Source organism: Cariama cristata, unplaced genomic scaffold (assembly GCF_000690535.1).
Source record: "Cariama cristata isolate BGI_N322 unplaced genomic scaffold, ASM69053v1 scaffold19279, whole genome shotgun sequence".
NCBI lineage: Eukaryota > Metazoa > Chordata > Aves > Cariamiformes > Cariamidae > Cariama > Cariama cristata.
The window spans coordinates 15,310-38,431 of record NW_009636520.1 but is presented as its reverse complement, the minus strand read 5'-3'; the positions used below and the strand labels follow the sequence as shown (position 1 = coordinate 38,431).

Below are 23,122 nucleotides of genomic sequence, written 5' to 3'. Positions count from 1 at the left end.
TCTTGTCTTGCAGTCTCTGAGACAGAAATATGATATGTTCCTGCACTGGTAGGAGGTTTGCAATGAATTCAACAGAAGCACAAAGTTGATAATATTATTTCTAGTCTTGTCTTGCAGTCTCTGAGACAGAAATGTGATATGTTCCTGTGTTGGTAGAAGGTTTACAATGAATTCAACAGAAGCACAAAGTTGACAATATTATTCCTGTCGTGGTTTTGACTGGTGAATTCCTAATAGACTAATCTGGTTTCCTCAATAAGATTAATACGGCTAGTAAGTACCTGAAGAGTCCCGTGTATAGCCCAGAATATTTGCTTTTGAAATACAAATTAGTCCAGCTCACAGCTGAGTTAATTAGTAAAGAAGCTTCTTGTAGTCAGATAGGTTGGTATTCCTTGCTGGAAAGATTACCATCTGTGGTTTGGTTGGTTGGTTTTTTTCAACAGTAATATGTATCTGGGTCCAAATTTCTTCATTACACAATATCTGAGATCCATGCTGTCTGATGAAGCTTTTATAATGACTGCTATCATGGTGATTAAATGGTCGTTTGATCTGTTTATTTCTGGAAGGTTGTCAGGCAAGATGTATAGCCGTTCTTGATATATCTTGTCTTAACAGATCGAGAGGAATATGTTAAAGTGCTGTGATTATACAGTTCTTTCTAAAGTGTTAGCAATTAATATAAAATTTGTGGGTTTGGTTTTTTATTTGTTATGTTAGGATGGACGATTGAAGCCTGGAGATCAACTTGTATCTATAAACAAAGAGTCAATGATTGGTGTCTCCTATGAAGAGGCAAAAAGTATAATCAACAGAACAAAGACAAGGTATCTGTTACTGTCAAGCTAACCCTCCAAAATGGTTTATTGTATGATATTTATGACCAGATTAATGTGAAATAGCTTGTCATGTGTAGTTAGAGGAAACGCAAGGGATATTAATTTTTTTGAAATATTCAATTGCAATATTATTTCATAGAAAAATACTCAAATGCATCTTCTAGACCTATAAAATTATGATGCTTTCATTCCTTACAAAAGAAAAAACCCAAACCCACAGTATTTATCTTTTTTAATGATGGGGAATAGAACATCCTTTTAGAAAAATAATTCAATAAAATCACACAGAGTGTTTGGGAAAATGTAATTTTTGCAAGAGTAATGTATAATCTTATGAACGGTATAGTATACAATATGTTGAAACTTTTTAAATTTTAATTTTAGGTTTGAAAATTTTTGGGAGATAGCTTTTATTAGACAAAAAAATATTCCCAGTTATTCAGAGAGTCTGCAACGGCCTTCCAGCCTCTTAATGTCTTCTGTAGCATATGGAGAGCAGCAGGCTGCGGTATTTAGTTCACCTGCATCTCCTAATGAGAAGCTTGTTTCAACATTCACTCTGAATGCTGTGAGTATACTTACTACTCCTCTTAGCCTAAAGTGAGCAAATGGTGTTTTTTTCCTAATTTTACCGGAATTTCAGTATAGGGTTATTTTAATTCAATTTCCATTCTAGTAAGAAAATGACTGGCTCTTTTTCCTGCACAATACTAATTTTTTGGAATGTCAAGACTTTTCCAGAAAACATGTTGTGTAACAGTAGAGTAAACCACACTGGTGAGAGGAATAAAAGTATTACCTGACTTGTGGTAAGAAAAGGAATAAAATAAGTGTTAACCATGTTCTTGGATACAAAGTTCTCCTTACTCTTTCTCTAGGGAGCAAAGTTTCAGAATTAGCTATGTATTTCAGAGATGAAGTACTCTCTGATTACTACATATGTGTGAGTACAGTACAGTCTCACAAGTTACACTTCCTCCATAATGATGAGATTTTTGCTTAAAAATCAGAGTCCTAGAAGAATGTGGTTTTTCTCCACTTCCTTTCAGCTAAGCAACAATTGTTGTTTTAATTCATACAGCTCACCATTAGTGTAAAGAAGTAATGTTCACCATAAGAAAGAATATTTTAAAACTACTCTATTTCAATTTAAAAAAAAAAAAATTCAGTTTATTGAATTTTTAAAACTAAATATAGTATTATCTGAATAAGGAAGAAAATGTTGCATGTCAAACACAGGTGATTCTCAATTGTTCTTATGTTTGTACTTAAAATTCTTGCCCATATTTCTTTCCTATCAGAGATACAAACATTGAAACAGGTTGTCTAGAGAGACTGGGCTGTCTTAATCTGTGAATATATTCAAAACTTAACTAAGGTTTTGATAAGGCCCTGATCTATTTTTTTTGATTGGCATTACTTCTCACTACCACCACCACCTCCCTATGCCTTCCATTGTCTCCTAGGGTTCTTTTGATCTATCCAGCCCTATTTCTCCCCCTGGTCTTCCTTCCTCTCCCTCTCTTTTCCATTAATGTGTATTTCTAGTTTGGCTTGTGATCTGCTTTAGAAATGGTATTTCATGACTTTTGATTTTCTTTTATAGATGGAAACTGGAGTCAAGATGGGAGAGCAATCTCCGATTACTTCTCTAGACAGCAGTCCTACTGATGTGTCTGCCACTGGTAAATGCTGATTTAATTCTCTGCCACCCTTTTTTTCTTCAATAACTGTCATACAGAAAATAGTACATAGTGAGACTCAATGGTCTTTAAAAAAAAGGATCATTGCACTATTTTGTAGTACTAAATAAAGGACTGAGATCAGTGGATTGTTGAGTAGCTTCTGTCAAATATAACTTACATTGTCTTTAACAAACAGCTGAAACCAAACAAAAATGAGTGATCACAACATTTGCTATACAGCAGTAATGATAATAGTCTCAGTAGAAACCAGATAATGAAGACTCACATATAGATCAAGATCAGGTTGCCATAGAAACTGTGCTTTCTTCATTTAATGAAATTCTGTAGATGTATACTGCTTGCACTTTTTTTTTTTAAAATCAGGGCAACGTATTGGAAGGATAGAAATAACATGCAGACCTCTTTAACAATTTTTCAATTAATAACAAATAGAATATATATAGGTATATTTATATTTGAGGGACATGACGTTCAAACAAAGACAATAGTCACCTTGATCCTATCTCTAAATATGTGTTTTTGAAAACAACACTAAGGAAAGATTGAGGTTGTGGAGTTTGGTCAGAATCAAATCTGAACAATCCTAATTCCTTTGGGAAACAAATGTGTTGTATTTACAAACAGTGAAAATGCAGTAGTCTGACATCATAATGAGAGTCTCAACTGACACAATAATATAACTGATTCTGTTTTGTATTTCTGTATGAAGACCTGAAGTATATTCTTTTTCTTCAGGCAGTAGTAAGTAAGCATAACCTATCCTTCTTCTCAACTTGATGGCTAATATACTGAGAAGAGGAAGGACAAACGTACAGGATCTGATTCATTCTAGATATCGCTCCACTGATGTTATTTAAATTGTACCTGCATTTGTTATGGCCCGTATTAAATATCCTAATTTTAAATGAAACATCCTCCATATTGCAAATCTGACCAGTAGACTTCCTTCCTTGAAGGGTGAGCTGACTGAATGTGAACTTTAGATACTGGAAAGGTTGTACTATTGAATACAGCTGCAGTTTAATGATCACACAGTGTTTTCATATTGATCATGAAAAAGACCACAACTAAATGAGAGAAACAAGACAAGGCTATTTTTTAATATATTCAGAATATAAGACTCTTGGTTAATATAATGCAATACACAGGAGCTTGTGTTGTTTAAAGAGACCATGAAGGCAGTGGTTTCTTAACGTATATGAATAACATAGCTAGTAGCGTGGAAAGCAGAAATACTTGCAGCTCCAGTTTGTACTGTTTCTTGTAATTTTTCGTTTTAGTCTTCTTTAATGGCACACGCGTAGTCAAAGCTGCCACTTCTCTCATGCTGCCCTTTTTCAAGGATAACCTTTCAAAGATAACCTTGAAAAATAAAAGTAGCTCTTAGATTTGATTTTTTTTTTTAATGCAGTAAGAAAATTAGCAAAATTTTGAGAAATTCTTGCACAAACTCATACACAAATCTTTTTCATTCTGAGTTGAGAGGAAGTGTGCCAATTCAGCTGAGGTTCTAGCCCACTGTCTTCAGAATTTAATATAGCATGTGAGAGGTGTTAGTGTCAGAGATTTTCAAGATGTTTTGGTTTATGCTTTTGGCATATAAAGAGAATGTAAATTACTTTGAGCTTGGAAACAGATATGCTGTGAAACTGAAAAAAAAAAGAAAAACACAACTCTATGCGATTCCTTCTGTTCCTTTAGAGTGAATCTCAAACTGCAAGATCCTTTAGTTTTCAAATGCTCGTTTTGGTTTCAGTACCTCTCTAGTCCATTAATGAAATAATGAATTAAGATCTAAATTATATTTGTAAATAATGAACACAAACAAATATTCCATTTTCTTCTGCAAAAAAAAAGTCAATTAATTTGTTCTATTTACATACATCTAAAATCCAAAGAAATGGATAATTAACTGCTCCATTTGCCTACTGTCTGTGATCAAAGGCTTCCAAATGTTGCTGCTTCTTGTGTGGTATCCACAGGTGCGTCTGAAACATGACAAAGCTGTGACTGCATTTCTCAAGTTCCATTAAAACTAAGCACACACACCAAAGAAAAAAGCAATTCTGAAACCTTGCGTGTGGGCTGCTTAGTACTGGTAGTTTCTTTTCCTTTCCTCAGCCTAATCATTTGTGTATGTTGGAAATGAAATAGATGCACCTTAAGTTATTAATGCAACTAGCAATGTATTTCCGACTATAAGGACTGGAGAGGAGGGTATAATGGATGATGGCTTAATGGATAGTAGCTCTTGAAAAAGAGTTCTCCCCAGGAAAAAATACTGAGGACCCTGCTGCAATTCAGTCTAAGCTACTTCCACAGAGCCGTTAGCTGGCAACAGGTCATTCTCTGTCTTTCCACAATGTTTTCTAGATCACTAGGTATGCTTTTGGGAACTGTTGATTATGCTGAGGGTGTGTCTTGAAGGTCTTTCTCAGAATTCACAAGTGTGTTTCCCCTTCTGTTTTCAGATTAACTGTGTATCTCAGAGAAGAGAAAATACCACGAGTATAAGCCATATGCTTGATGGATCACTCAAAGTTATTCCTAGTTTCTTTCTGCTAATTTGCTACTTGTCACTTTTTGATGTGAAAAAACAGTTTTAAGTGATTGATACCCATAATTTTTGTTTATTACGATTATGTCCTTTAAAAAAAACTCAATCTAACTATTACCCATGGGCCACAAATAAATGTTATTTAGCTGACATCCATTTGATAAGCAGAGCTTCAGAACAAATTTTTCAAAGCAATAGTTACACCTATACTGTTACTTAATTTTAATTTTTTTCCTTAGTTATTGCCCCCAGCCAGGATGATGATTATGAGCTGCAAGGAAGGAACTCTACTATCCGTCTCAAAGCGGAAAAGCTGGAGAGGGTAAATACTTATCTCTTGAGTTTTCCTTTCTCCGCCTTCATGATGCATGTAAAACGTCTGGAGAATATTTCCAGGCTGACTAACTTTAAGGTATAAATTATACACCAAATTTTCTATTTGGATAGTTCTTTCAGGTTGCAGGCCAATATTTCATTTTATGTGTTGGGCAAATTAGTGTTTTTGTTAATCTAATTACCGATTAACTCTTCTGGGAATCTGAACATCCCTCAGGATTTTTAAGGCAGTTATTAAGGACAACGGGGTTTGCTTATTACACTTATCTGTATTCAAGGTTAAATAATATCTGAACGTCTCTCAATTAGAAAGAGAAGTCACAGAGTACCTCTGGAATAAAAGTGTTGTATCGTAGTACACTTTCACTGACAAAGGCTCTTGAAGTATAGCTCTTTAATTACTCCCCCGTGTCCCTGTAGTCATTATCCCTAGTCCTTTCTTTTTTTTCTTCAAAATAAGTTTTCTCCTTCCAGGCATTGAATTATCTTGGGATTCAGCCTACAGATGAACAGCAGCAAGTCCTAAGGCAGCAACTTCAGAAAGATTCTAAAGGAACAGTGTCTTTTGGAGGTAATAATTTGTTAATTACCATGGAAAATAATGAAATGTAGGAATATAGAAATGACAGATAATAACCATTAATATATTTTCTGTCAGTATTGGGTTGCTACTGCAAATAAAATGATACTTTGAGGCAAGAATCTTATTCTACTATATAAAAATAAACTTGGAATTCTGAAACTAAGTAATTGGAAAGCAGATCACAAATATATTTAATTAAGAGCAGCCTTGAGAAAGTTTTTATTTTTGTGCTCACAAATTCCTACATTTTTGCCTTGACAATAGGGTACTGTAATTGTTCCAAAAATTACTTGAGAAAGTACCGAAGGTTAAAGAGAATTCTTGAAGCAGCTAAACTGGCAGATTATTGAACTTGTTTAGTTTGTGAGAAGCAAGAACATTTCAACTATTGCATATAGAAAGAGATTTGCATGGAGACCATCGTGATTCTTCTTCTAGCTAAACGTGATTCTGATAGGAATCAGTTGCTTCTGTTGGTTATGACAATTTTGGTAGGTTACACTAACAATTTAAGAATTTCTCATAAACTGTGAGACATAATAGTTCTGATGCTAAAACTGTTGGAAATTTCACTTTTCCTAAAGTTTATGAAAAACAGCATCAAACACTAGTATATGAAAAAACTTCTTATATTTAACCATCCAAAAAGACACTGGATTTTCAAGTACCTTTTCAAGAAAGATACTGGATCTTACATCAGATTTTATGTGGTGTGAACAAACTGACCTTTGTATTTCCACTTTTCTGTGATATTGTAGCAGAAATATTTTTTTCTAATACATGCAAAATTAATGGGTAATCCAAGTCATGTTGATTGAGAATGCTGTAGTATTTGTTTTTAAAACTTTCACCTTGGTCAACATCAATTTTACCATGTCTCTATCAGGGGTTTAAAGGACTTTCAAAGGAAACTATGAGCTGTGAGCTAGCATGAAATGTTTCCTTTTTCCCGCGGAGACATTGTGTCTCCTCTATTAAGGTCAATTCATTGGGAAGGGCAGGTGTATAACAGGTATGCAGATTTCTGTCAGCCAAATGTAGAGCATCTCTAACCAGGTACTTTGAATGTGAACTTCACACCACCTTTTGTTTTTCTCCTTCACAACTTGATTCAGGGATATTTCATCCCAAGACCCGTTTTGAACATTTTTTTTTTGTTATTCTTATCAGTTTTACCAAAGATTTCTGTTCAGAGAGATGTGTCTGATTTTCGTATTTTCCTTTGGAAAGCTTATGGAGGGCAAACACTGCATTTATAAAAGTGTAGCCATACATTGTGATATTAGTAGTTGTGTTGCATCTAGTGATACTGCTACTAAACTGAACTTGTGGACTACATCAACAAAATCTAAACTATTTTTTAGATTTCGTCGAAGTTTCAAGGAATCTGTTCTCTATGCAATTGAATGCAACAGATGATGGCCAAAAATCTCTAACGTTTGGGGTCAATGAAATTGCCAGCTTACTGGATTCACAGGTAAAATACGTGCCTGTACAAGTGTTTAACTGTTGGGAGGACATTATTGGAGAGCTTATTATATGTAAGATTACTCTGAATCTTGGGCAGATGTTTAAAACAGCTCCATATAATGGTGTTCTTTAAGATAATCTAGTTTCTGTGAAGTGATTTAAAGCAACATACTTTGCAGAAACCAATTCATGTAATTGTATAGTGACTTGTTACAAGTATAGACAACAGTGATTTACTGAGGGTTCTTAATGGAATACATATTGCTACTACCTGCGTGAGTGATAAACAATTATTTGGCCCAGTGATTTCAACTAATGCTACAGTGAAAATCACTTTATTCTAGAGGTTACTTTAAGAAAGAGCATTTGCAGCGTAAGAATACTAAAATAAAATTATGTATTATTTAAAATATTGAAGAAAACCGAGGCGATTAGTGTTGTATTCTTGTACTTCTAAAACTTTTTTATTAATCCTTTTTAAGAGGAAAAATAATTATTTCTTTGGAAGATAAGTTGGTCAGGATTTTCTTAAACATTTTTCATATATTCAGAGCTTTAAATTATCTTAAAATGAAGATTGTATTCTCATTTTATTAACAAGACCTTTTAAGTTTAGATGTTAAAGATTATGGAAGATACAGTCAGCAATACATTCTAGCCTTATGTATTTTAAATACGTGCAGTTTGTAACCTGTGATTCTTTGGAGGATGACATGGACAGACTTAAGAAAGAAAGAAATGAAGCTTTAAAAGAAATGAGTAAATTAAAGGTAATACTTAATTTTTATTTGTTTTAAATTATTCAAGAGACTAATTTCTTTTTGAGTGTATATAGTAATTTACTGGTTTTCTTTCAATATTATGTACAATTTTTGATGAAGGCAGAGCAAACAGTCCTAATCATGTTTGAATATTGTATGCTTACAATATATTTCTGGAGGCAGTGAATTTTATTTGTTATACTGAATACTAACGCATTTTTTAATCTGATACACAGAGAAACGAGACTAAGCAGACATTTCACAAAACTGAATTTGGAGAAATGACTGATTTGCATAGCAATTTTATTTAGAAATATGTGATCCTAGTAACAGCAGTGTCTGAGCATATGCTAATACTTTTGAAAGAAGTCAGAACTGGAGCTTAAATTAATCTGTTTTCAAAATTAATACATATTTTCATGGACATTACAAAATACATAATAGCTAAAGCAACAAATATATTTATTGTTTCTTAATACCCTGGGTTACAACCACAATCTTATGCTCCTGAATTTCTTTTTTGACAGCCCAAAAGATAAAAAATTCTGGTTCTGTATTCAACATACCTAACTCTTGTTCTTGGACAGGACTGGAAAATTGATCCCAGGATACAGGAAATTCTACAAATTGCTTTCTGGTTCAAAAAAAAAAAATTCTTTCTTGCTATAGATTAAAAAAAGTTGGATTGACATGCCCAAAGATCTGTTCTTCGTTCTGTGCACAAAGATTATTCTTCTGAGAAATTTGTCCTGAGATGAAAAAACCTGTTTTACGTTGAACATTGAAGTAGTGAATACTTACCATGAGTCCCTAAATTGCTGATGTTGAAAACTGGCAATGATCAATTTATAATTGCCTCATTTCTTATACTCTTCCCTTAACGATCTACAGTCAAATACTTGATACTGAGTGAGAAATACCCTTGGTCTACCTCAGTATGAGAATCTTTAGGCTTTTATAGCAGTTTTTTCAAAAATTTCATTAGAACTTTTTACCTTCTGAAAGTGTTGTACCTACAGGCTTCTGGTATAATCATAGAATGGTTTATGTTGGAAGAGACCTGAAAGCCCATCGAGTTCCAACCCCCCTGCCACAGGCAGGGACACCTTCCACCAGACCAGGTTGCTCAGAGCCCCATCCAGCCTGGCCTTAAACACTTCCACGGATAGGGCATCCACAACTTCTCTGCGCAACCTGGGCCAGGGCCTCACCACCCTCACCGGGAAGAATTTATTCCTAATGCCTGCTCTAAATCTTCCTTCTTCCAGTTTAAAGCCATTGCCCCTTGTCCTGTCCCTACATGCCCTCGTAAAAAGTCCCTCCCCAGCTTACTTGCAGGCCCCATTAGGTACGGGAAGGCTGCTCTAAGGTCTCCCTGGAGCCTTCTCTTCCCCAGGCTGAACAACCCCAGCTCTCTCAGCCTGTCCTCATAGGAGAGGTGCTCCAGCCCTCGGATCATCTTCGTGGCCTCCTCTGGACTCGCTCCAACAGGTCCATGTTCTTCTTGTGCTGAGGACCCCAGAGCTGAAGGCAGTACTACTGGGAGGTCTTGCCAGAGCGGAGCAGAGGGGCAGAATCCCCTCCCTCAACCTGCTGGTCACACTGCTTTGGGTGCAGCCCAGGACACGGTTGGCATTCTGGGCTGCAGGCGCACATTGCTGGGTCGTGTTGAGCTTCTCATCAATCAGCACCCCCAAGTCCTTCTCCTCAAGGCTGCTCTCAATCCATAAGTATGTGAGTGAATGAATGGTCAAACATACAATGTTGACGATAACTTGACCTGAATATTAGGTTGTACAGCAATCTGTTAAAGCCATAAAAATATCTTTATCCTGCTCGTTTGTTAGGTTGTTAAGTAACAAGAGACTTAAAATGTGTATTTTACTTATATCACAGAAATCTTCAGTAAATAATGCTCAGATGCTCAAGGAACTTAAACACTATCAATGAACTCTCTGAAAAACTAGTTTTTAGAGATTAAAATTTGATTTTGTCTCAGGTTTTATAAAAGTTGTTGATTATTTATTAATTCCACCAGAACTTTTTTAATATGTGTGCTTATGATTATACAACACTATTAACAGACATATGTTGTGGGCTAGAAGCATAGTAGTTGTACAGAAGGCAGTAAGTACATTCGTAGAAGTTTAAGTATTGCTACCTGTAGTTTTGAAAGAGATAAATAGGTTTTAGGAATAAAAACTCACTCTTGTTCAGACCTAATTATTAAGGTTTTGTTTTGTGGGTTTTTTTTCCAAACAGGAAAAATTGTCTGAATCTGTGAATTTACAGAAACAGTTAAGAGAGGAGCTACAAATAGTCAAGCAAGTATGTTGAAGTTTCTTAAAAATACAATTATTCTCTTTTTTTTTCCTACTATTTTTTGTGCAAGGGAGAAGGGAGCACTTCTTTCTCTCTTGATGTCATATAGACTATACACTCACACTGATTTCAACAAAAAGTGGTTCTTTTGTTACTACAAAACTTTTGATTAGAATTGGAGAATATTGATCCTTAAGTTTTTAAACCAATAATACTTCTCTGCTGTTGAATTGAGGTAGGAACCATAAGACAAGCTGGATCGGTTAAGTTGGATAATAATGTAGTAGTACCTTTCTGATCTTAAGTGTTCTTGAAGTGATTTTGCTGTTCTTAGACAACAGTGTGCCTAATCTACAGTCCTAACGTTAGCTGCTTTATATGTCAGCCACAGTTTTAAGTCTGAAAAAATAGATGCACTTGACAATTCTACCTGATACTTACCAGGAAAAAAAAGGTAGTAAGTGTTTTGTAAGGAATGTCTTGTTTCTGTCTCCATATCTATCTATAATTATGAGAGAAGAAATCAGAGTTTCTTATGAAATTTAGCTTTCTTGTGTCTCTTAAAGAAAATTCCTATTTATATGTAAGTCTCGTGTCATTTATAGCCTGGATTCAAAACCAAGTAACTTTCCTGCTTCTACTGAACATCATCCTGTCAGCTCTTTTCTTATGAGCTGGTTGTCTTTCTTCTCTCGTGTACTGCTACAGGTATTCCTTGTGGGTTTCTCGTGGCTATCTGTTCCATCAGATGTCATATGTAAAAATGCAAAATATAGTTTTAAAATGTCTCCGTGTACTGTTATATTAGGATTAGTTTTACATTTTTGCTCATATATGTAGGTTTGTTCAGCACCTTCATTATCATTTTTTATTCCTTGAATTCCTGAGAACTGCTTGAAAGCATTTTCCATTAATATTGTGATGTTGCCCTCTGTACGCTGTGGAACAGCAGGGAAATAAATTGGATTCTTTTTTGGATAAAATTTAACTGGAAGTATGTTCCAGTAGTGCACCTCATGTTTCCATTCGCTAATGGGTGTTCAGTCCGTTGCTCTAGACTAGAGCAGATGTTCAGCGCATCAGTCTAGACTAAAGCTAGTACAAAGTACAAACCCCAAAATGCAGACAGTATGAACATCAGGTCCTCAGCATTAACTGTTTCAGTGCCCATACCTGCCCTTATTGGGAAGGTAGACTTGGACAGAGATGGTTTAAGATGGTGTTTTAAGTGGCACAACGCCCATTTTCTACCACACGAGGTCCTCCTGCTTTTATTTTTTCTCTCGAATACTGCCATAATGATGGTGAAGGTCAGCTTTGCAATACAAACCTCCAGGGCATAAATACTCTGATTTTCTAGTAAGTGTTTTAAGTAACTGCTGTTGAAAATGTTCCATATAGTGAAATGGAAGAGAAATAATAAATTATATGTAATGACAGCGCTGTATGACCTATTTTAGGTGTTACAAGCAGGCTTTTAATGAAGATCTTAGTTCTGTTCATACTTGGTGCATTTTCAAGTGTTTTGTATATATTTGTGTAGTTCAGAACCAGTATTGACGCTGAGCTTCATGGTGATACGAAGTTTAAAAAAAATAGGCTAGTTACAGTACAAGTTGCCATTTAACTTGAGCTGAAGTTAGTGAAATGAGTTAACGACTACATTATTGAGCCCTAATGACCCGATTAAAAGGGAACAGACAGACTTAAGTATGTGCTTAAGGTCTTCTGAATTCAATACAATTTAAACATTCTTTTTAAGCCACTGCTTTCCTGAAAAAACCAAGGTTTTAAATGAGGATATAAACTACCAGTCATATATTGGAGTATCTTTTGTGGTATTTCTATTGCCTACTAATTGTGAATCACAGCGATTACAGCTTAATTAGGACAGGCGTACAAATATTCTGGTTAATGAACATGTTTTGTTAGTACTGATTCATTAAATAGTGCTTGAATCAGTAGCTAACAGAATAAACAAACTCCTAAGATTAGAAATATTGCTAAATTTGAAATGAGGTAGTAATTATTTTCTAATATTGATCTGTAACAATTAAAATATATTAATTGATTCATTTTTACTTTGAGATTGTGATATAGCATTATCTTTGAGTCTTCCTTGAAATCATATGTAAGCAGAAATTGGCACAAAATATAGAAAGGCACTTTTGAGTACCTGAAGTCTTGTCAATACCATGAATGTGAAATCTGTAGTGATGTCTTCTGTGTTCCTGGGTGAGTCTGACTGTATTCTGTGCTGCCTGAAAAGTTTTGGTTATACCAACCTGAATGATCTCTTTACTACAGCTTTTTTAATGCAGTTACGGTCAGCTGAAGCACCTCAGTTAAACATAGTATCCCATCTTTATGACCTGTCACATGTACTGTTTGTGGTATCCCATAGTGCTGGACTTGTATTTTGTAGGGCTAAGATTTGCTATTCTATGCTTATGTTTTCTAAGGGGAAAAGAGGTGCTTTGAAGAGTAGGTCTTGAATGGCTGCTATTTTGGAAGCAGTATATAATTTATTTCACCCTGCCTGAAAGAAGCATTTGATTTCTTTCATTAGCTTTTTTATTTTAATCTATAGTAACGATACTCAGAGTTCTTTTAAAGGATGTTTTCAGCATACAATTTTTTTAAAATTAATGAATAAACATAATAGGATTGTAACTACAACTTTTTGTGTAGTTTAAAAGAATACCTTTGTTCCAGTGTTTGTGGTGGCTGGAATGTTACTCAGATAAAACCTTCTCCTGGACACCTGAATTTGTCCAAGGAAGAAATAGAACCTGGCTTTGAAAGAAACCTGTACCTTGAAATTGATTCTGTAAGGATTCAGTTTCTCTCCTCCAGCCTGCAGTTTCTTACTTGTAGTGGCTTCATACCAGATTAGGACAAATGATCCCATCAGGCATTTATACAGATGAAATATTAGCAGCTGCAGATTCCATTTCTGTTGCATCTTCTTTCATACGAGCAGTTGAATGAGACAAGAGGAAGCGTGGCTGAAGCATGCTGTTATCCATGTGTTCTTCACTGCTGGGGGCCCCTTACCTGCATAAGTAAAAGAACCCATCATGTCACCACAGTGGTAGCTTCAGTACCTGTAGAATGGGGAAACCTGATGGAATCGTTTCCCTTTGTGCCTCCCTGCTCTAGCAAACAGCTCTGGTTTGTCAGAAAATTTTGCTAATTCAGTTGTAGAGTGGATAATCGTTCCATTGTAATGTAAGAATCCATTGTTCGTTAATTACTCCTTTAGATCTTTCACTGTTGAAATCTGGTCATGCTTAGTCTGCTATTACAGAGAAATTAATATTCAACAGTTGGGTTTCTGGAAAAACAATGCAGGAGTAAAGGCAATTCTGGATTATAAAAGATTAAACCTTTATCTCAAGGAGGTCTTATTTCAAAATGAAGACCTCCTTTTTCATTATAGCAATATTCCCATGACTTTTCTGATGTCAGATTATTTAAATAATTCCTATGTGTGCATTTTCAAGATGCCACCCTTTGTCAAGGCCTCTGTGTTCATTCATATTAGTCAAACTTAGCATCAGAGCATCTTCTCACTTTCGTCTCCGAGAGTCTTTTTCCCACCTCCAGCCTATTATTGAAGGATACCTTTGCTACTGAAGGCTGCCAGAATCATCCTCTGTACCAGTACGGCCCAGCTTTTCTTGCTGTTGAGTCAGACGGCTTCTTACAGTGGCAAGAAAATGCCCTTTACAGAGGCAGTAATTTTGACCTCTGCTTCTGTAGATTCATAACTACTTAGAAGCTACTGTGTTCTCTGGATTGTTTCTAGGAAAAAGAACTGCTATGAGCAGCTTGCAGGAGGGGTGGATTGTTCAGGTGGTCTTTGGGTGAGTGCTTTCAGTAATGGCCCCTTGCACTGCTTTTAGTGCTGTGCAAAGAGACAACTGTAAAACGGACTAGCTGAGTAACAGCAAGACATGCAGCAATAAGCTTTTGAATTGCCTCTGTTTCCAGGTGGAGGTGATCATCGTGTAGAATAGGCTTATCTAATGCTTTGTGCTTCCAAAAGGAAAAAAAGTAAAAATCATACTTGCTGTCAAATTAAAGGTTATTTAAATGTATCTCTTATCCCTTGTGTTCCTAAAACAGAACCCTCTAAACTATATAACACCAGTGTTATACATATTCACTAATTTTGTTGTTTGCTACACGTGTAATTATTTCTTCTAATGCTTTATTTTCTAAGAGACCAGAATGTCCCTGGCAATCATCCAAATTGGTATTATATTGCAAAACCATTGTAAATATGAGGAAGATGATGTCCTAAATATATGTCATTGAGATTGGTTTACTTATGGCCTGAAATAAATATATGTTTATTAAGACTAACAGTGTACAGGTTAAAAGTAATCTGAAGCTGAGATTGGTACATCGTTTTACAGAAAAAAAAATATGACAAAGTATAGGAAAACCTGACTTGAAGGATATTGATTGCACAGAACAAATGCTTCTAAGTTAGGGAATAATAGAATTAAATCTGCTTTTGTGAGCTTAACTGACCTCTCTAGACATTTATATTATGACACCTGTTAAATATTATATGATGTTTCTTCCACAAAAATAGGAAGATTTGGTCATTTAGGTTTTTCAGAAACAGTGATTTCAAGCCTAGTTTCTAGAAGGTTATTTCCTACTTATTATAGATTCATAGTGTGTTTCCCATCTAGTTCCATTCCCAACCAGGATATAGTTGTAATAATAAAATATCATAGATAGACTAGGAATAGGATATTCACCTAAGTATCCTTAGCTGAGGAATTTGTACAAAGAATTTCTAGCCCTCTGAATTTGTATATTTAAAGCTTATAACTTTAGTGATTCAGAAAATTCATATAAAGTGACTTTTTCCACAGGTTAATAAAAAGCTAAGGGGAAAGGTGGTTTACTGGTTTTGGTGCCAGTGAGCCTGTATGTCTACATTTTTGGTGAGCAGTTTGTTTTTTCCTAGTGTAAACTCTTCTGTTGCCCAGACCTTTGGTTTGACTTTCTAAATTTACAAATCAAAGTTAACTTGAATTAATATTCAGTAGTAAAATGAACTGAGCAATATCCTTCTTGAAATCAGATTTTACAACATTTAGGGATTACTTTAGCTGAATTAAAAGCTAAGAGTTTCTAATTTCTGTTTTTCCATACATTATTTATATATAAATTTTATCTAACACTCTTCTGTGATAATACAGAATAATGATATAAGAGCAGGAACTAGGCAGAAAAATAGAAACTAGCACTTATTATGAGAACAGTGTGGACTGAATACTTGCATTAGAAGTCCATCTACATGTGTGAACTCTGAATTGAGTGTGAATTCAGGCAATAATAATAAAATGAAATAATATCTCATTAAAGTACTTTTTTAGTATAGAAGCGATGGGGCAGATTAACAGCATCAGGTGCATTTCTATAAAACCTTTAATTCAATTAGATTTACAGTAATCATAAAATTTGTGATTGAATTTATTAGGAAAATTATCTTGCTCTGTAAATAGCTGTTCTTTGTTTGCACATCGTACACTTAGAAAATTAGCTATTGAACCATCTAACCATAAATACTAAAAGGTAGCCCTAATGCCAACTGCAGTACTTTTGAGCTAAATCTGTACTTCTTTGTTAGCTGGAGTTGTACCTTTTCAATTAAATTCTATCATCTATAGGAAGCCAAGGCAGCTGTAGAAGAGACAAGAGCCCTGCGAAGTAGGATTCATCTTGCAGAAGCGGCACAAAGGCAGGCTCGTGGAATGGAGATGGACTATGAAGAAGTAATTCGCCTATTAGAAGCTGAAATTGTAGAGCTGAAGGCTCAGCTCACTGATCATTCTGGCCAAAATAAAGTAAGCAAAGCAGTCGCCTGTTGGAGTTACCATGGTTTCCTTGCTGTTGTCATGTATCTTGTTTTCATTTTCTTTTCATCTGCTTTTCTAAAGTAGGTCACTGTTTGTCTTGTATTATTCAATAACTGGAATGATGTGTAGTGAAGGGGGTAATGTGAAGTGTATGAGTCTTCTTTTATCCAGATATCTTTGGGCTGGAAAAATAGGAGCTAGAAGCATATGTGGGTCATAGGTCAAAATGGCACATCTCGAGCGTTAAGGCATGGAATAGTTTCTGGACTGCAGATATATTGTCTTTAAAAACTATACGTATATTTGTATGCTTTTGTATTTATGTAAAAATGGCCTTCATATGTATGTTTCTGTTTGGCAAATAATAACAATATAAATAATAACAATATAAAGTCTAGTACTGTTCTTAAGTAAATTCAGATTTAATCAAGATAATAATTTAAATGCTACTAACAGTATCCTGGCAAAAAAATTTTTTTTTTTTTAATTGAACCTCATATTTTTAAAACTACTTCATCTGCAGTGAGGCATTTCAAAACATGCTAAGGAATAAAATATTTGAGGCACTTTTAAATTTTTCCCCATAATTGTGGATTCATTTTCTACATGCAGTTTGAACAAGTGCAAGCACGTTGGCATTTGTGTGTTTACCTTGTTTTTCTCATAAAAAATGGATGTGCATATGAATTGATGAAGAAAAGCTACTAATGAGCTCTATGGTATACGAGCTTGCAAAGAAGCAACGTAGCAAGTACGTGTAGCTCCCAGGAGGAATTCCTCTCATCTAATTGTGAGTGTGTGTGATGAGATGAATCACACCCTAGAAGTTCTTTCTGAACATCTGGGTGAGATGCCCCATTCTTTTATGTCAGATATTTTTGAAGCACTGTTTGTTTTCTGAGACTTGAATAAATATCAAAATTTTAAGAAATTCAGAGCATGTGGGTTGCTTTCTTAGAGATTTGTTTCTGAGATGCTAGCTTGAATTCCTGAAATTCTGAGTAAGCACTTGAATATCTGAGTTGAGATATGATTCTCTGCATTTCTTATTCAAAAGAAGCAGTATCAAGTAGGTGCCAGCTCTGTAGTATACTCTTAGTATAAAAGAGTGACGTCCCTCTAAGTTTCTCCAAGATATGCCATAATTAGTCTGTTGGCCAAAGAATGTACAGATACAAACTAGTGGACTGAGTTTGTTCATGTACTGGCTATTTATGACACCCTGCTGACAAATACAGTCACCATCAGGTTGGTATTTTTGATCTATTCATAAATCGGTTCAAACTGTTTTAAGTTTCCGCCCTATCACTGTCATTAGCTGCCAATTTCAATTTACCGTTATATCATTTGCCAAAATCTGTTGCAGTTTGGGAGCTGATTGACTAGCAGATCAGGCATACCTGTCTCAGGAGCAGCTATATTTTTCAAAAACATAGAAAAGAGTGTGTATGAAACATTTCAGACATTCATTTGAATTCACGCCATGTATCTGTGTGAGCCATGGGAGAAAATTATTAGAATAAAAGCCTTAAAATATCTTTCCCAGGATAACATCCAAGACTTGAGAAAGAGAGTTACAGTACTTGACTGCCAGCTGAGGAAATCAGAATCTGCTAGGAAGACCTTTGAGGTGGCTACTGAAAAATTGCTACAATTTGTAGAGGTAACTTTGCCTTTCATTCCTAGCAATATTTTATTTGGAGAAGTTTTGTGTTGATGTTTCTGAGGAATAAACATAGTAAACTGACTATAAACTAGTTTGCAGAGATTCTTTCATTGCTAGAAATAAAGATGGTGTATAAATGTACAGATCCATGTAGGAATTTCCTTAATCTTCATCTTTTGCTATACTAAACAAATGAAACTGATCAGATAATTTTTTTCCACCTGATTTTTCACAAACTCATATCAATTTCTGTGAAATGCCCCAGAGGAAAAAGGCAGAAAAAGTAATACTTGATAATATTTTGAAAAGTTAAGAAATAAAAAAAGTGATGTTATTATATTTATTTAAAGGAGTTATAATATTTTGGTTTTTACTTTTACACTTCAAGCTGGGAGAGACTAGCCTCTTTAATTACAAATCAAATCCCTTACGTGCAAATAGAACATTAAATTATAAGGTATTAACTTTTTGACTGTGTCGATTTATAAACTGTTAACTTCTTGATTATGGCCAACAGGTTGTACATGAACTACTTTCAGATAACTCTACTTCCTTGGCAGTTTTAAGGTAATGAAATGGCATAGTTATTAATATTGGAATGGCAATATTAATACTGAAAAATTCTACTGTTGTTTTAAAGTCTCCAAAACCTGTCTTGTAGCTATTTTTCCTATATTTTTGCTGTGTGTTTCTGAGCATGGTTTTATTGGAGAAGAGGGAATGGCATGAATTGTAAATTAGGCTTTCAGGATACAGCTTCATTAAAAACCTCGGAGTTAAATTAAAACAGTTAGTAATTACATAGCTATGGTTGTCTGGATGTTTCTATAAAGTAATTATAATGTGCTGAGGATTAGTTAAAATTGCAAGGAACCTTAACAGTGGGTTATAATTATTTTTTTTTTTATTATTTTTAGATTTACCCAAGTGATTTTGCATCATCATTAATCCAGTAGCATATAAATAAATCAATAACATTTGTATCTATTTATGTTTTATTACTTTTCTTGTTTAAAAAGGTACCTGGGAATATTCAACAAGACTTAGAGCAGCCTTTGGTCCTTCAGAATATCAGCATGATTGTGCCTATATATCCCAGTGTTCTGTTAATATTTATGTAACAGTAAAGTTATTTGGTCTCTGTCCTGCCATCTTTTTCAGTAAAGCTGTCAAGGAAATAAAATCTATTTAAGTGAAGTTAGCTGGAACTTTATTCCAAAAAAATCTGCAGGATCAGATCAACTATTATATTGTAGATGTCTGTGTTCTCATATGCTAGTCCTGATCAATCTAATGCAGTTCCCATTGGCACTGCACAAGAGTGATGTTACATGTTTTAGAAAGTTTGTAGACTTTATTTTATTAAATGGATTGAAGTATAAAGCACAAAGCTAAGGTGACAAACTGACTCACTAACAGCATAGAAGATAAGAACTGGGTCCCCTAAAGCAGTGTCCCTTCTTAAATGCTAATATGAAAATTACTTTTAAGTTATTTTCCTGATACCCACTGAGTTCCTGACACTATATTTTGAGATGTGAATGTTGATTTAATTGAACTTTCCTAATACCTTTGTTGTACAGACAGAACCATTTCTGAGGCAAACTCATCAATTTGGTAATATGAATTTTTTTTGTTCATACCATGAGACCAAAACCAATCTAGAAACACAAGTTTACTTCACTTAAAACTAGCCATTTTTTTTATAATCTTAAACACTATTTTTTGTTCCCTTAGTGACAGAAGAACAACATTGTCTACTAAAGCACTTCTTGCACGGTTGGGAAGGATTGGACCTACTGTCACAACAGCTCTTGCAGCAGAGGCCAGAGACCTTGCCAAGTCTGTCCGTGCCATTTTGGAAGTAGATTGTGAGTTAGCGTGTGCATCTTTGTGTGTGTATACATGCAGACACGCACACATAAATACTTCCTTCCTTCCATCAAATGTTGTGCCTTTAGCATCTTACTTGCTAATTGAGAGTAGTGTGTTTCAGTGGTCACCATGTGGGTGTTTGTCCCAAATGTGGAAAAAAGATCCCGAGTAGAGGTTTTGTTGGGATTGGGTTAGGTTTGTGGTATAGGTAAGGGGTCCAGAGTCCAGTGTCTTTTAGAATGGTGGAAGGACCTGTAAATGCAGGGAAAAGGCTGCTACTGCTAAGGGCTGTCCCCCGTGTTTTTCTAAGCCTAACCCTTACCATAACCTAAACTTACCCTACCCACAATCAGAACCTTCTACAGTTGGACTGTTTTCATATGGCAATTTGGCCACTTTTCTGTTGGGTGCTTCACCCAGTAGAATTTGTTCACTGTATTATTTTTTTCATTCCTTAATTCTGGCAGCTTAAGATTTAGTACTTCCTAGGACTGATACAGAATGCAGAAAGAGGGAAAACTAGTATCTATCTAGAGTTAGAAGTGGTTTTGCCTATTAATGCCCTTAAAATAGTAAGTGCATTTCCTCCTTAACTTTAAGCAGATATTCCAGGATAGTTTATTGCATGCATTTTACCCGTGTCAAATGGGTGTAATGATAATGTCCTTATTTAAGTAAATTTGGTATGTTTTCTAATTCACTGAAGGTTGTAGAATAAATAATAGTGAGATTTTTACAGAAAATATATAGACTAAACAAAGAACAAAAAAGTAAATTAAATAAATCTTTGTAACAGTGTTTTGAATTATAATGAAGTCACAGAATATTTTCGGATCATAAATATTCTTCCAGGAGAATGCATCGGGTATTTCCTTATGTTATTTCTGATAGCATGTATTTTGTTTTGTTAACTGTCAGTTGGAAATTTCTTCTGTTTATATTAAGCCAAAGAGAGGAGTTTTGTTCCTCTTCTATTCTTTTACTAGCTTTTAAGAAGAATACAGTGGTTTAATAAATCAAGAAAATATTTCTTCTTCTGAGGTTTAACATGGAAGTAGGTAGACATTTCTGAAAAGACCTAATAATTCAGAGATATACAATACATTTTATCCCATTCTAGAAGGGCTGACTGGGCAAGTGATAAGTTCTACGCAAGCTGAAATTAGTTGCCTGTTATAGAGCATAGCAAAGCCAACGGATGGTACTGGAGGCTTCAGTGATTTGCTGCCACAGAGCAGATGATTTAAAGCTCTCAGTGGATTTAGCTTTTCTTTTTATTTTTGTTCTTCTGTTACCCTTGCCTTTTGCACAATCTCTTTACTTTCAGGTTCATCAACAGGCTTTTATCTAACAAAGACCTCATGAAAGGAAAAATGAAAATGCAGTATTAAAAAGTTATTTTGGTTCTCTTAATACCATTCATCACTCTTCCAAAAACAATATACTGATGCCTTTCTGTAGTTCAAGATCATCTTGATCTAAACGTTAAGAGGAAGAAGTCAGAAGTAAGCATCACGTGGGATTCTAGAGACTTGAGTTTCCTTGTCTCAAAAGACATCACCTGAAACTCATTGGTGGGAATATTTCCGTTGACCCTGATGGGTTTAAAACAAAAATGATGAATGCAGTCTAAGTGAACAGGATTTTGGAAGAAAAGTTTTAATAACTCAGTATCTTAAACCACACAGATCTAGATCCTTCTTCCAAGATGCGAAGAACGCATCACGATGAGAAGATTTCTCCAAAATTTTAGAAACTCAGAGTGTTATTGTTAAGGATTTTTAAATATGAGTTTTGAAGTCAGGAAATGCCCTTGAGTAATCAAATCCTCTAGAGATTTTAAATCTGGTATCAGTTCATTAGCAAAGAAGATAGATATTTTTATTTAAAATTAGATGTGAAATGGCAGAATAAATCATTCATAGTGCCGGAGGACAGTGCAGGTTCAGTGTCAGTTCAGTACGCACCTTCATCAAACTATAATTAAAGTATAAAGTTATTCCAGAGTATATTTTTCCTGGAAAACTTCAAGCAGAAAGTTAATGCCAAAATGAAGAATATGAAGATTTCCAGAATCATGTAAAACTAGCAGAATTTCCTGACTGTAATGCTCTATTTTCATACCGGAATGTTTACAAAATGTTATTCTGCCGAATTTACATGAACATGTATCAAAATGTCTTAATGAAGATTTTATTGCTGTATGAAGTGAATGTAGCCTCCAGTTTCATTTGGAGATCTGTGTATATTCTCAGGTCATTAACAGAAATCTGTTCCCGTTGGTAAAAATTATGCTAGTACATGATCAGTTGCTGTAATAAACTGCATGCAGTTGGAAATCTAAGAAGCTACTGTGGGTTATTATACAATTCCAATCATCGAATGATTGTGTATTTTAAACGTATTTACCTATAATTGAGCAGATGTGTCAGTTCTAATCCAACTTAAATGGATTGATTTGCAAAAATAAAACAAAAATGGCCTGACACATTACAGGAGTTTTTGGAGAACCGATGAATTATGACAGTAATCATTGTATCAAAGATTTGAATATCCTTTTTACATAGTTTGGAATTAATTTAGAAAGGGACTGAATAAATATGTTTGTTGAGGAAATGTTTCAAGATAGGAAAAATGTCTTATTTGACATTATTTATGCAACATTTATTATATCACTCTATGGAGAAGAAAGCAAAATAAGAAGATAAAAAGATTGTTCAGAACTGTCCAGAATATTAGAATTAGAGTTACGGGTGGAAGTGAAAAGAATAACAGTGGTCAGGAGAGAAGATAACTGGTTTTCCACCAGTGACAATAATAGAGTTCTGTCACATTGAGGTGTTTGTATCATACTACACAGGAAATCGTGCAAGGAAAACTTTTAGTTCTAAATGCAACTGAATTCTAACATGTGGTTGTGTCAAACATAATAGGTAGGATACATGTTAGAAAGCTCTGGAGTCACAGCAGGGATCCATTTTATGAACCTGAGAGTTAAAAATAGCTCTGCAGAGAAGGATTTAAAGATTGAACGTCATCCTTCTGAGTTCATTCTGATATGGAGAGTATTACAGATAGATTTGGGCTCTGACGAGCTTGTGTATGAGATTAAAGCTTTA

The 23,122-nt window shown here is 34.8% G+C and overlaps 1 protein-coding gene across 1 annotated transcript; it reads left to right on the top strand.

Moving 5' to 3' along the window:
• Positions 1–723: 723 nt before the first annotated feature.
• Positions 724–19,999, top strand: LOC104167636 (syntaxin-binding protein 4-like; the record flags this gene model as incomplete). Its single annotated transcript, XM_009707947.1, has 12 exons — positions 724–830; positions 1,227–1,410; positions 2,449–2,527; positions 5,345–5,427; positions 5,916–6,012; positions 7,389–7,501; positions 8,178–8,264; positions 10,518–10,583; positions 16,274–16,450; positions 18,009–18,125; positions 18,646–18,695; positions 19,866–19,999. Coding segments are annotated over 12 exons (1,294 nt in total), but the record flags the coding sequence as incomplete, so codon positions are not given.
• Between the last annotated feature and the right edge of the window lie 3,123 nt (positions 20,000–23,122).